The 13,687-nt window shown below is 60.4% G+C and overlaps 2 protein-coding genes across 2 annotated transcripts in view; both read left to right on the top strand.

The window, feature by feature from the left end:
- LOC140690081 (uncharacterized) overlaps positions 1-5,223 on the top strand; it is a 32,013-nt gene extending 26,790 nt beyond the window's left edge. The window contains exon 6 of the mRNA XM_072951603.1: positions 4,465-5,223. Within this exon, the coding sequence (XP_072807704.1) occupies positions 4,465-4,949 (485 nt within the window). The 3' untranslated portion in view covers positions 4,950-5,223. The remainder of the gene's footprint in view (positions 1-4,464) is intronic.
- The window catches only part of LOC116277736 (ankyrin repeat domain-containing protein 26-like), a 533,747-nt gene that overhangs the window by 44,604 nt on the left and 475,456 nt on the right, over positions 1-13,687 (top strand).

Genomic DNA, 13,687 nt, shown 5'->3' with positions numbered 1-13,687 from the left:
GCTGGCCTGGGATAGGGCAGGGCCAGATGTGTGTAGGCCCAAGACTGTGCTTGCCTAGGAATATGCAGTCACAGGAGGGAGCAGGCCCAGCAGTGTGCAGGCCAAGTAGAGTGCAGGCCCAGGCCTGTGCAGTCCCAGGTGTGTGCAGGCCCAGGAGAGGGCAGGACCCGGTGTGTGCAGGCCCAGGAGTTGCAGACCCAGGTGTGTGCAGACACCGGCGTGTGCAGAGACAGGAGTGTGTAGGCCCAGGATTGTACAGGCCAAGGGCTGTGCAGGCCAAGCCATGTGCAGCCCCAGGAATGTGCTGGCACAGATGGGAACAAGCCTAGGAGTGTACGGGCATATGTGGGAGAAGGCCTGGGAGTGTACAAGCCAAGGTTCATGCAGTCCCAGGTGTGCGTAGGTCCAGGATTGTGTAGGCCCAGGTGTCTGCTGTCCCAGGAGTATGCGGGCCCAGCAGAGGGCAGGCCCTGGAGTGTGTAGGCCCAGGATTGTGCAGGCACAAGTGGGAGCAGGACCAGCAGTGTGCAGGCCCAAGAGTGTGCAGGTCCAGGAGAGGGCCGGGCGACTTGGGGGCAGGCCCATTAGAGGGAAGTCCCAGGAGTGTGCAGGCCAAGTAGTGTGCACACGAGGGATTGTGCGGGCCCAGGGGAAGGTAGGCCCAGCAGTGTGCAGGGCCAGAAGTGTTCAGGCCCAGGTTCGTGCAGGCCCAGGTGTGCGCAGGTCCAGAGCATGCAGGCCCAGGTTTTTGCAGTCCCAGGAGTGTGCAGGCCCTGGAGAGGACAGGCCCTCGAATGTGCAGGCCCAGGAGTGTGCAGGCCAAGCAGTGAGCACCCCCAGGAGTGTGTAGGCCCAGGAGTGTACAGGCCCAGGAGTGTGCAGCCCCAGGCGTGTGCAGACTCCGGAGTGTGCAGAGACAGGGGTGTGCAGGCCCAGGACTGTACAGGTTAGGGCTGTGCAGGCCTAGCAGTGTTCAGGCCCAGGATTGGGCAAAATCAGGAATATACAGGCCCAGGTGTGTTCAGGCTCAAGATTGTGCATGTCCTGGAGTTTGCAGGCCCATGAGTGTGCAGGCCCAGAAGTGTGCAGATTCAATACAGAACCGGCCCGGGAGTGTACAGGCCCAGGTTCCTGCAGGCCCCGGTGTGCGTAGGTCCAGGAGTGTGCAGGTCCAAGAGTGTGCAGGCCCAGTTGTGTGCAGGCCCAGGAATGTGCAGGCCCTGTCGACCCTAGAGGGCAGGATGCCGTGACCAGAGGAGGCGCTCTCTAGGACTGGGGGCGGAGGCCGGGAGAGCAGGCGGTTGGAGAGCCGGTGGTGAGGGCTGGAAAGGGGCAGAGCTGCACCAACCAGGTGTGCGGACCTGAGGGCGTGAGGCTGGGCGGCCTGCCGAGGGTGTTCCTGCAGCAGTGCTGGCCCTGGGTGAGGATGTGGTGGGACCAGGGCTGAGCCAGCGGGGCAGAAGGAGGAGGAGCGGGGAGGAGGGCGCCAGAGGGTGCACAGTGGACCGGTCACTGGGCATCTGCAGGTTTGGAGGCGCTCTGCTGTGTGGGGCTCCAGGCCTCCCTGGGTCTGGGGACGTGGGTGTGATGTGACTCGGAAGGAGGCCGGGTGCGCTTCGGACAGCACCCGCCATCTCTCCCACCCAGGCCCAGTGCTCATGGTCGTGTTGCAGCCTCAGTTTTCCGTCCACTGTCCCAGCAACCCCTTGGTGGTATTCTGAGCAGAGGCAGAGGGTGAGAGTCCTGACTTGGCTTTCCTTCCCTGTGTTTCCAAGTCCACACTCATTCCGCAAGTCGCACGACAGGCCAAGAAATCGGGAGACGCGGTGTCGGGGTAAAGAATAGTGAGTTTATTTGGAAAGGCAGCTGACCGAGAAGATGGCAGGCTAATGTCCTGGAGAGCCACCTTCTCCGAGTGAGACTTCAGGCTCCTTTTACACTCGAAAGGAGAGGGGTTGTGGGTGGTTGGTGCAAAGTCCTTGGTGCAGGAATTCTTTGTTTTTGCAGTTGTGGGTCAGCTCATGGGGCCCCTGTAAAACCTCTAACAAAACAAATGTTACTTTCTGTTCTGCAGCTTGTTGTGTGTATAGGAGAGGAAAAGAGCTCTTATCCTGAAGGCTGAGAGCCTTGAGAACAGGCTCTGCTGTCAATTTCAGGCTGAAGGCAACATTGTTTTACAAAAGGGGCAGAGCTGGTAAGACAGCCTGGAAAACAGCAGAGGGTTAAAGGAAAAAGAACAGATCTAATAGGCAGTCAGATTTGGTCTTTTCTGTTACACCTGCTGCCCCAGCAGGGCTGGCCTCAGGGAGGAAGGGCGCCCCTCCGGCCCCCGAGAGCCGCCTGCAGAGGGTGGGGAAGGCAGGGAGGGGGTCTGCCCTGCTGGGGAGGTAAACTAGACATGGCTGATACATGGACAGTGAGTGCAAAGTTAGAAAACCTCTGGGTTTTCCCTCTTTAGGGAGGGAGAGGGAGGCTCAGCATAGGTCCTTGAGCTTCCGCGAGAAAAGTGGCTCTCAGCCCAGGTCGGCTGCGGGCGCCTCTGGGGTTGTCACACCTGAGGGGCCCTCTGTGGACGGGTCCTGTGTTCTTGGCACTGACGTGGATTTTCCTCCTCTTCTTCCCCAAGGGGCGGTAGTGGCTCCGGGGGCAGCTTCCAGCCGATCACGGCCATCCTGCTGCCCTCATGCAAGCTGGCCCTGCACGCCCGGCAGCTGGACGTCAGGCTGCAGCTGGACTACGTCTCCGCCTCGCAGGTAAGAGGAGCCCCGCTGCTTCCCTGGGGGCCGGCAAGGGGGTCCCTCGGGAGGGGTTTCGGTTGGGGGCTCCTGGCTAGACGCCGCAGCCGTGTGAGTGGCACCGTTGGGGTGAAGGAGGCTGGTGCCAGGGACAGGGCAGGCCCAGGAGTGTGCAGGCCCAGGAGTGTGCATGCCCAGGAGTGTGCAGGCAAAGGAGGGAGCAGGCCCAGTAGTGTGCAGGCCAAGTAGAGTGCAGGCCCAGAAGTGTGCACGCCCAGGCGTGTACAGTAGGGCTGTGCAGGCCCAGCAGTGTTCAGGCCCAGGAGTGTGCAAAATCAGGAGTATACAGGCCCAGGTGTGTTCAGGCTCAAGATTGTGCAAGTCCTGGAGTGTGCAGGCCCATGAGTGTGCAATCCAGGAGTGTGCAGGCCCAGTAGTGTGCACACACAGGAGGGAGGAGGCACATGATTGTGCTGGCCTGGAGTGTACAGGCCTGTGTGTGTGTGTGTAGGCCCAGGAGTGTACAGGCCCAGGTGTGTGCAGGCCCAGGAGTGTGCAGGCCCAGGATTGTTTAGGCCCAGGAGTGTGCAGAGAGAAGAGTGTGCAAGCCCAGGTTGGTGCAGACCCAGAAGCGTGCAGGCCTAGGAGAGCGCAGGCCCTGGAGTGTGCAGGCCAGGAGTGTGCAGGTCCAGGAGAGGGCCGGCCGAATTGGGGGCAGGCCCAGGAGTGTACAGGCCCAGGAGTGTGCTGACACAGTAGGGATCAGTCACAGGAGTGTGCAGGTCCAGGAGTATACAGGCCCAGGTGTGTGCAGGCCCAACATTGTGCAGGCCCAGGAGTGTGCAGGCCCAGGTATGTGCAGGCCCAGGCCATGGCAGGCCCAGGAGGGTACAGACCCTGGAGTGTGCAGACCCAGGAGTATGCATGCCCAGGGCTGTGAGGCCCAGCATTTTTCAGGCCCTGGAGTGTACAGAATCAGGTGTATACAGGCCAAGGTGTGTTAATGCCCAAGATTGTGCAGGTCCTGTTGTGTGCAGACCCATGAGTGTGCAGCTCGAGCAGTGTGAAGGCCCAGTAGTGTTCAGGCCCAGGAGTGTGCAACATCAGGAGTATACAGGTCCAGGTGTGTTCAGGCTCAAGATTGTGCATGTCCTGGAGTGTGCAGGCCCATGAGTGTGCAATCCAGGAGTGTGCAGGCCCAGTAGTGTGCAAGCCAGGGCCAGAGAAGGCCCATGCCAGGGAAGGCCCAGGAGTGTACAGATCCAGGAGTGTGCAGGCCCAGGAGTGTGCATGCCCAGGAGTGTCCAGAGGAGGGGTTTGAGGCCGTGGTGGGATGTCCTTCACAGGCATAAATAGCGTAAAGAGCATAAAACTACATGATAGTGATGGTCGGACAGCATGGGAATGCACTTAATGTTCCTGAAATGCACAATTTAAAAGGGAAAAAAATCTGTATTTTATTAAAGGAGGTGGAAAATTGAAAAATATAGGATGCCATAAATGATGTAAAACAAATAAACTAAACTAAAGAAAAACAAAACAAAAGCAAATTCAGGGGCAGGGAAGTCAACTTCGGGTAGCGGAGGGGATTTATGGTGGGATTTTGGAGAAGGTGTAGGAGGGTGCAGAGGGGCACAGCCCTAGTGGGTGATGATGCCTAAAATGGTTCTCCACTGCCCAGCGGCCCAGGTGCAGGTGCAGGAACTGCAGGCTTCTCAGGAGCAGCAAGATCAGCAGGAGCTGCAGGCTCTTCAGGAGTGGCAAGATCAGCAGGAGCTGCAGGCTCTTCAGGAGTGGCTAGATCAGCAGGAGCTGCAGGCTCTTCAGGAGTGGCAAGATCAGCAGGAATGGCGGGCTCTTCAGGAGTGTCTAGATCAGCAGGAACGGCAGGCGCTTCAGGAGCGGCGGGCTCTTCAGGAATGGCAGGCTCTTCAGGAGCCGTGGGCTCTTCAGGAGCGGCTAGATCAGCAGGAGAGGCAGGCTCTTCAGGAGCGGCAGGCTCTTCAGGAGCGGCTAGATCAGCAGGAACGGCGGGCTCTTCAGGAGCAGCTAGATCAGCAGGAATGGCAGGCTCTTCATATGCAGTTGGAGCAGCAGGATCTTCATGTTCAGCAGGAGCAGCTGGAGGGAGTTCGCGGTCTCCTGCTGGACCCTGGTGGTCCTGTTTTGGTTCTCTGGCGTCTTCCCCTGCCCCTGCCTGCTCTGGACCTGTAACTGTTGGACGTGGAGAGAGCTTTAAGTCTAGTGGTTGTGCTCAGGCACAACCTGGAAAAAGGTACCCACGTGGCTCCCTTTCCACGTGCCTTTTCAAGGACAGAAATCTTCCCAGAGCTTTGCAGACAGCTCCCACCGAGCAAGTGCCCACAGGCACTTGTTCTGTGACTGAATTCTTCCAGACAGGTGGTCTGAGGCCCGTCTTTGTTCTGGTCCCAACAGCAGACTTTGGGAATGCCTCCCTGTGTGGCCCAGCCCTCCGCCCTCCCTCACCTACACACCCGCACCGGCCCTGCCCTTCTCACCTTTGGGCTGTGCTTCGGGGGGCTCCTGGCCCTCTACCTGAATCCCCGGGTGGTGGGCCCGGTGCTCCAGGTCAGAGCCGGGGGTGCTGAGCTGCCCCTCAGCCCTGGGCAAGATCCTGGGGAGAGACCTGGGCGACGTCTGGGCAGGAGGCCGTGGTGGTGGGGAGCCCTTCATACCCAGACTCTTCCGGAGCCTGTGCTGGCCTTCCACAGTGTGGCACACCAGCCCCTCACTTGGGGAGCTGGCATGAGTGTCCTGGTTCCCCGGATCCTGCGGTGTCTGGCTCTGCAATGACAGTGACCGGCAGCCGGCCCGGCCCGGAGGTCTCAGAGCCCTGCCTGGCCAGGACCACTCCTGCTTCTGCCCCACTCGACCGTCTGCTGCCTGATCAGACTGGGACCTTGGTCATCTCAGTCACCCGGGAGGCAAGAGACACACCCTAGGGCATGGGCGCCACCTCGGGCAGCAGGGCCCTGCCCCGGTTCTCCACATCCCAGCCAGCCCGCTTGGACCCAGGTTGGTGATGTGATCGGCCCCCCAGGCACCTGACCCTTCCTCAGCCTGCTCTTGCTTGAGGCAGGACCCCCCCAACATGACTGCCCCACCGCCACCAGTCAGGAAGGGGCTGTGGGGCCACCCGGGTGGGGTCTGAGTGGTGGCCTGGCCTGGGCGGGCCTGCCCTGGGCCTCCCTGTGTTACCTTTCGGTCCCTCTGGCCAAAAGGCCAGAGGCGCCTGGGGTGAGACCCGACCCACTGTCGGCACTGTTGGCAAAGGCCGTTGCTGCGGGCTTTCCGGGGGCCGCGACCTCGGGATCTTGGGATGCAACAAAACATGTCTGAGCTGAGCTGAGTTCACCAGCCAAGTAGGTTGAGAAGTGTCCTTCTCTACACAGCGGGTGCCTGGTGACCTGGGTCCCAAGTTCTGTTGGGCTCTGTTGCCAGGGAAGTGAGGTCACTTCCTGGGGTCCCCTTCCCCAAGCTTCCTCCTTACACAAAGCTCCCCAAGGGCCTCTCTGGGCTGCTGATGGCTCACTTCCCACCCCATGCCATGTCCACCCAGTGACACCAACACGGCCCCTCCTATAGCCCTGGGGAGGCCTGGATGCAGCCAGGGTCACAGCTCTGATGACACAGCTGGCTTCAGACCCAGCTCCCCCGCCAGCAGTGCTGTCACCCTGGACAAGCCACCTGCTTCTCAGGGTCTCCCCAATCCCCCATCGGCGCAGTGGGGATCATTCTGGACCCGGCTTCCTAGGAAAGCCATCATGTCTCTAGAACCACAAACACCTACTGCACCTGTCACCTCTGCGGGCTGGCATCACAGGGAGCTCATGCACAGACTCAGCAAAGGAAGGGCCCCACAGAGGGCTGGTGTGCAGGCCAAGGAGTGTGCAGGCCCAGGACTGTGCAGACGAGGCATTGTGTGGGCCCAGGAGAGGGCAGGCCTAGGAGTGTGCAGGGACAGAAGTGTGCAGGCCCAGGAGTGTGCAGGGGCAGTAGTGTTCAGGCCCCGGAGAGTGCAGGAAAGGTGAGGGCCATCACAGGAGAGGGCAGGGCCAAATGGGGCAGGCCAAGGAGTGTGCAGGACAAGGAGTTTGTAGGCCGAGGAGTATGCGGTCACAGGAGTGAGCAGGCCCAGGTGTGTGCAGTCCTTGGAGTGTGCAGGCCCAGGAGAGGGCATGCCCTGGAATGTGCAGGCCCAGGAGTGTGTAGGTACAGGAGGGAGCAGGCCCAGGAGTTTGCAGACGAAGGAGTGTGTAGGGACAGATGCGAGCAGGCCCTGGAGTGTGCAGCGCCAGGAGTGTGCTGGTCCATGAGAGGGTCGGCCGAAGTGGGGGCTGGCCCGGGATAGGGCAGGGCCAGGGGTGTGTAGGTCAAGACTGTGCTTGCCCAGGATTATACAGTCCCAGGAGTGAGCATGTACAGGAGTGTGCAGGCCCAGGAGTGTAGAAGCCCAGGTTCGTGCAGGCCCAGGTGTGCGCAGGTCCAGGAGCATGCAGGCCCAGGTGCGTGCAGTCCCAGGAGAGTGCAGGCCCTGGAGAGGACAGGCCCTCGATTGTGCAGGCCCAGGAGTGTGCAGGCCAAGCAGTGAGCACCCCCAGGAGTGTGTAGGCCCAGGAGTGTACAGGCCCAGGAGTGTGCAGCCCCAGGCGTGTGCAGACTCCGGAGTGTGCAGAGACAGGGGTGTGCAGGCCCAGGAATGTACAGGTTAGGGCTGTGCAGGCCTAGCAGTGTTCAGGCCCAGGAGTGTGCAAAATCAGGAGTATACAGGCCCAGGTGTGTTCAGGCTGAAGATTGTGCATGTCCTGGAGTGTGCAGGCCCATGAGTGTGCAATCCAGGAGTGTGCGGGCCCAGTAGTGTGCAAGCCAGGGCCAGAGAAGGCCCATGCCAGGGAAGGCCCAGGAGTGTACATATCCAGGGGTGTGCAGGCCCATGAGTGTGCAGGCCCTGAGTGTGCACTCGAGGGATTGTGCGGGCCCAGGAGAGGGCAGGCCCAGCAGTGTGCAGGCCCAGGAGTGTGCAGACATAGGTGGGATCAGTCACAGGAGTGTGCAGATCCAGGAGTATACAGGCCCAGGTGTGTGCAGGCCCAACCTTGTGCAGGCCCAGGAGTGTGCAGACAGAGGAGTGTGCAGGCCAAGGAGGGTGCAGGCCCAGGCCAGGGCAGGCCTAAGAGGGTACAGACCCTGGAGTGTGCAGGCCCAGGAGTATGCATGCCCAGGGCTGTGAGTCCCAGCAGTGTTCAGGCCCAGGAGTGTGCAGAATCAGGGGTATACAGGCCCAGGTGTGTTCAGGCTCAAGATTGTGCCTGTCCTGGAGTGTGCAGGCCCATGAGTGTGCAATCAAGGAGTGTGCGGGTCCAGTAGTGTGCAAGCCCAGGCCAGAGAAGGCCCATGCCAGGGAAGGCCCAGGAGTGTACAGATCCAGGATTGTGCTGGCCCAGGAGTGTGCATGCGCAGGACTGTGCAGGCACAGGAGGGAGCAGGCCGAGGAGGGTGCAGTCCCAGGTGTGTGCAGGCACAAGTGTGAGCAGGCCCAGTATTGTGAAGGCCCAGGAATGAACAGGTCCAGGAGAGGGCCGGCCGAATTGGGGGCAGGCCCAGGAGAGGGAAGGCCCAGGAGTGTGCAGGCCCTGGAGTGTGCACACGATGGATTGTGCGGGCCCAGCAGTGTGCAGGCCCAGGAGTGTGCAGACATAGGAGTGCGCAGGACAAGGAGGGTGCAGGCCCAGGCCAGGTTAGGCCCAGGACTGTACAGGCCCGGGAGTGTGTCGGCACAGCAGTGTGCAATCACAGGATGGAACAGGTGCAGGAGTGTTCAAGGTTAGCAGTGTGCAGGCCCAGGAGTGTGCACACACAGGAGGGAGGAGGCACACGAGTGTGCTGGCCAGGAGTGTACAGGCCTGTGTGTGTGTGTAGGCCCAGGAGTGTACAGGCCCAGGTGTGTGCAGGCTGTGGGATGTGCAGGCCCAGGAGTGTGCAGGCCCAGGAGTGTGCAGGCCCAGGAGTGTGCAGAGAGAAGGGTGTGCAAGCCCAGGTGGGTGCAGACCCAGGAGTGTGCAGGCCAAAGGGAGCGCAAGCCCTAGAAGTGTGCAGGCCAGGAGTGTACAGGTCCAGGAGAGGGCCGGCCGAATTGGGGGAAGGCCCAGGAGAGGGAAGGCCCAGGAGTGTGCAGGTTCATGAGAGGGTCGGCCGAGGTGTGGGCTGGCCTGGGATAGGGCAGGGCCAGATGTGTGTAGGCCCAAGACTGTGCTTGCCTAGGAATATGCAGTCACAGGAGGGAGCAGGCCCAGCAGTGTGCAGGCCAAGTAGAGTGCAGGCCCAGGCCTGTGCAGTCCCAGGTGTGTGCAGGCCCAGGAGAGGGCAGGACCCGGTGTGTGCAGGCCCAGGAGTTGCAGACCCAGGTGTGTGCAGACACCGGCGTGTGCAGAGACAGGAGTGTGTAGGCCCAGGATTGTACAGGCCAAGGGCTGTGCAGGCCAAGCCATGTGCAGCCCCAGGAATGTGCTGGCACAGATGGGAACAAGCCTAGGAGTGTACGGGCATATGTGGGAGAAGGCCTGGGAGTGTACAAGCCAAGGTTCATGCAGTCCCAGGTGTGCGTAGGTCCAGGATTGTGTAGGCCCAGGTGTCTGCTGTCCCAGGAGTATGCGGGCCCAGCAGAGGGCAGGCCCTGGAGTGTGTAGGCCCAGGATTGTGCAGGCACAAGTGGGAGCAGGACCAGCAGTGTGCAGGCCCAAGAGTGTGCAGGTCCAGGAGAGGGCCGGGCGACTTGGGGGCAGGCCCATTAGAGGGAAGTCCCAGGAGTGTGCAGGCCAAGTAGTGTGCACACGAGGGATTGTGCGGGCCCAGGGGAAGGTAGGCCCAGCAGTGTGCAGGGCCAGAAGTGTTCAGGCCCAGGTTCGTGCAGGCCCAGGTGTGCGCAGGTCCAGAGCATGCAGGCCCAGGTTTTTGCAGTCCCAGGAGTGTGCAGGCCCTGGAGAGGACAGGCCCTCGAATGTGCAGGCCCAGGAGTGTGCAGGCCAAGCAGTGAGCACCCCCAGGAGTGTGTAGGCCCAGGAGTGTACAGGCCCAGGAGTGTGCAGCCCCAGGCGTGTGCAGACTCCGGAGTGTGCAGAGACAGGGGTGTGCAGGCCCAGGACTGTACAGGTTAGGGCTGTGCAGGCCTAGCAGTGTTCAGGCCCAGGATTGGGCAAAATCAGGAATATACAGGCCCAGGTGTGTTCAGGCTCAAGATTGTGCATGTCCTGGAGTTTGCAGGCCCATGAGTGTGCAGGCCCAGAAGTGTGCAGATTCAATACGGAACCGGCCCGGGAGTGTACAGGCCCAGGTTCCTGCAGGCCCCGGTGTGCGTAGGTCCAGGAGTGTGCAGGTCCAAGAGTGTGCAGGCCCAGTTGTGTGCAGGCCCAGGAATGTGCAGACCCTGTCGACCCTAGAGGGCAGGATGCCGTGACCAGAGGAGGCGCTCTCTAGGACTGGGGGCGGAGGCCGGGAGAGCAGGCGGTTGGAGAGCCGGTGGTGAGGGCTGGAAAGGGGCAGAGCTGCACCAACCAGGTGTGCGGACCTGAGGGCGTGAGGCTGGGCGGCCTGCCGAGGGTGTTCCTGCAGCAGTGCTGGCCCTGGGTGAGGATGTGGTGGGACCAGGGCTGAGCCAGCGGGGCAGAAGGAGGAGGAGCGGGGAGGAGGGCGCCAGAGGGTGCACAGTGGACCGGTCACTGGGCATCTGCAGGTTTGGAGGCGCTCTGCTGTGTGGGGCTCCAGGCCTCCCTGGGTCTGGGGACGTGGGTGTGATGTGACTCGGAAGGAGGCCGGGTGCGCTTCGGACAGCACCCGCCATCTCTCCCACCCAGGCCCAGTGCTCATGGTCGTGTTGCAGCCTCAGTTTTCCGTCCACTGTCCCAGCAACCCCTTGGTGGTATTCTGAGCAGAGGCAGAGGGTGAGAGTCCTGACTTGGCTTTCCTTCCCTGTGTTTCCAAGTCCACACTCATTCCGCAAGTCGCACGACAGGCCAAGAAATCGGGAGACGCGGTGTCGGGGTAAAGAATAGTGAGTTTATTTGGAAAGGCAGCTGACCGAGAAGATGGCAGGCTAATGTCCTGGAGAGCCACCTTCTCCGAGTGAGACTTCAGGCTCCTTTTACACTCGAAAGGAGAGGGGTTGTGGGTGGTTGGTGCAAAGTCCTTGGTGCAGGAATTCTTTGTTTTTGCAGTTGTGGGTCAGCTCATGGGGCCCCTGTAAAACCTCTAACAAAACAAATGTTACTTTCTGTTCTGCAGCTTGTTGTGTGTATAGGAGAGGAAAAGAGCTCTTATCCTGAAGGCTGAGAGCCTTGAGAACAGGCTCTGCTGTCAATTTCAGGCTGAAGGCAACATTGTTTTACAAAAGGGGCAGAGCTGGTAAGACAGCCTGGAAAACAGCAGAGGGTTAAAGGAAAAAGAACAGATCTAATAGGCAGTCAGATTTGGTCTTTTCTGTTACACCTGCTGCCCCAGCAGGGCTGGCCTCAGGGAGGAAGGGCGCCCCTCCGGCCCCCGAGAGCCGCCTGCAGAGGGTGGGGAAGGCAGGGAGGGGGTCTGCCCTGCTGGGGAGGTAAACTAGACATGGCTGATACATGGACAGTGAGTGCAAAGTTAGAAAACCTCTGGGTTTTCCCTCTTTAGGGAGGGAGAGGGAGGCTCAGCATAGGTCCTTGAGCTTCCGCGAGAAAAGTGGCTCTCAGCCCAGGTCGGCTGCGGGCGCCTCTGGGGTTGTCACACCTGAGGGGCCCTCTGTGGACGGGTCCTGTGTTCTTGGCACTGACGTGGATTTTCCTCCTCTTCTTCCCCAAGGGGCGGTAGTGGCTCCGGGGGCAGCTTCCAGCCGATCACGGCCATCCTGCTGCCCTCATGCAAGCTGGCCCTGCACGCCCGGCAGCTGGACGTCAGGCTGCAGCTGGACTACGTCTCCGCCTCGCAGGTAAGAGGAGCCCCGCTGCTTCCCTGGGGGCCGGCAAGGGGGTCCCTCGGGAGGGGTTTCGGTTGGGGGCTCCTGGCTAGACGCCGCAGCCGTGTGAGTGGCACCGTTGGGGTGAAGGAGGCTGGTGCCAGGGACAGGGCAGGCCCAGGAGTGTGCAGGCCCAGGAGTGTGCATGCCCAGGAGTGTGCAGGCAAAGGAGGGAGCAGGCCCAGTAGTGTGCAGGCCAAGTAGAGTGCAGGCCCAGAAGTGTGCACGCCCAGGCGTGTACAGTAGGGCTGTGCAGGCCCAGCAGTGTTCAGGCCCAGGAGTGTGCAAAATCAGGAGTATACAGGCCCAGGTGTGTTCAGGCTCAAGATTGTGCAAGTCCTGGAGTGTGCAGGCCCATGAGTGTGCAATCCAGGAGTGTGCAGGCCCAGTAGTGTGCACACACAGGAGGGAGGAGGCACATGATTGTGCTGGCCTGGAGTGTACAGGCCTGTGTGTGTGTGTGTAGGCCCAGGAGTGTACAGGCCCAGGTGTGTGCAGGCCCAGGAGTGTGCAGGCCCAGGATTGTTTAGGCCCAGGAGTGTGCAGAGAGAAGAGTGTGCAAGCCCAGGTTGGTGCAGACCCAGAAGCGTGCAGGCCTAGGAGAGCGCAGGCCCTGGAGTGTGCAGGCCAGGAGTGTGCAGGTCCAGGAGAGGGCCGGCCGAATTGGGGGCAGGCCCAGGAGTGTACAGGCCCAGGAGTGTGCTGACACAGTAGGGATCAGTCACAGGAGTGTGCAGGTCCAGGAGTATACAGGCCCAGGTGTGTGCAGGCCCAACATTGTGCAGGCCCAGGAGTGTGCAGGCCCAGGTATGTGCAGGCCCAGGCCATGGCAGGCCCAGGAGGGTACAGACCCTGGAGTGTGCAGACCCAGGAGTATGCATGCCCAGGGCTGTGAGGCCCAGCATTTTTCAGGCCCTGGAGTGTACAGAATCAGGTGTATACAGGCCAAGGTGTGTTAATGCCCAAGATTGTGCAGGTCCTGTTGTGTGCAGACCCATGAGTGTGCAGCTCGAGCAGTGTGAAGGCCCAGTAGTGTTCAGGCCCAGGAGTGTGCAACATCAGGAGTATACAGGTCCAGGTGTGTTCAGGCTCAAGATTGTGCATGTCCTGGAGTGTGCAGGCCCATGAGTGTGCAATCCAGGAGTGTGCAGGCCCAGTAGTGTGCAAGCCAGGGCCAGAGAAGGCCCATGCCAGGGAAGGCCCAGGAGTGTACAGATCCAGGAGTGTGCAGGCCCAGGAGTGTGCATGCCCAGGAGTGTCCAGAGGAGGGGTTTGAGGCCGTGGTGGGATGTCCTTCACAGGCATAAATAGCGTAAAGAGCATAAAACTACATGATAGTGATGGTCGGACAGCATGGGAATGCACTTAATGTTCCTGAAATGCACAATTTAAAAGGGAAAAAAATCTGTATTTTATTAAAGGAGGTGGAAAATTGAAAAATATAGGATGCCATAAATGATGTAAAACAAATAAACTAAACTAAAGAAAAACAAAACAAAAGCAAATTCAGGGGCAGGGAAGTCAACTTCGGGTAGCGGAGGGGATTTATGGTGGGATTTTGGAGAAGGTGTAGGAGGGTGCAGAGGGGCACAGCCCTAGTGGGTGATGATGCCTAAAATGGTTCTCCACTGCCCAGCGGCCCAGGTGCAGGTGCAGGAACTGCAGGCTTCTCAGGAGCAGCAAGATCAGCAGGAGCTGCAGGCTCTTCAGGAGTGGCAAGATCAGCAGGAGCTGCAGGCTCTTCAGGAGTGGCTAGATCAGCAGGAGCTGCAGGCTCTTCAGGAGTGGCAAGATCAGCAGGAATGGCGGGCTCTTCAGGAGTGTCTAGATCAGCAGGAACGGCAGGCGCTTCAGGAGCGGCGGGCTCTTCAGGAATGGCAGGCTCTTCAGGAGCCGTGGGCTCTTCAGGAGCGGCTAGATCAGCAGGAGAGGCAGGCTCTTCAGGAGC

This window comes from Vicugna pacos, chromosome 28 (genome assembly GCF_048564905.1).
Source record: "Vicugna pacos chromosome 28, VicPac4, whole genome shotgun sequence".
Lineage (NCBI taxonomy): Eukaryota > Metazoa > Chordata > Mammalia > Artiodactyla > Camelidae > Vicugna > Vicugna pacos.
This window is presented reverse-complemented; position numbering and strand designations above follow the sequence as displayed.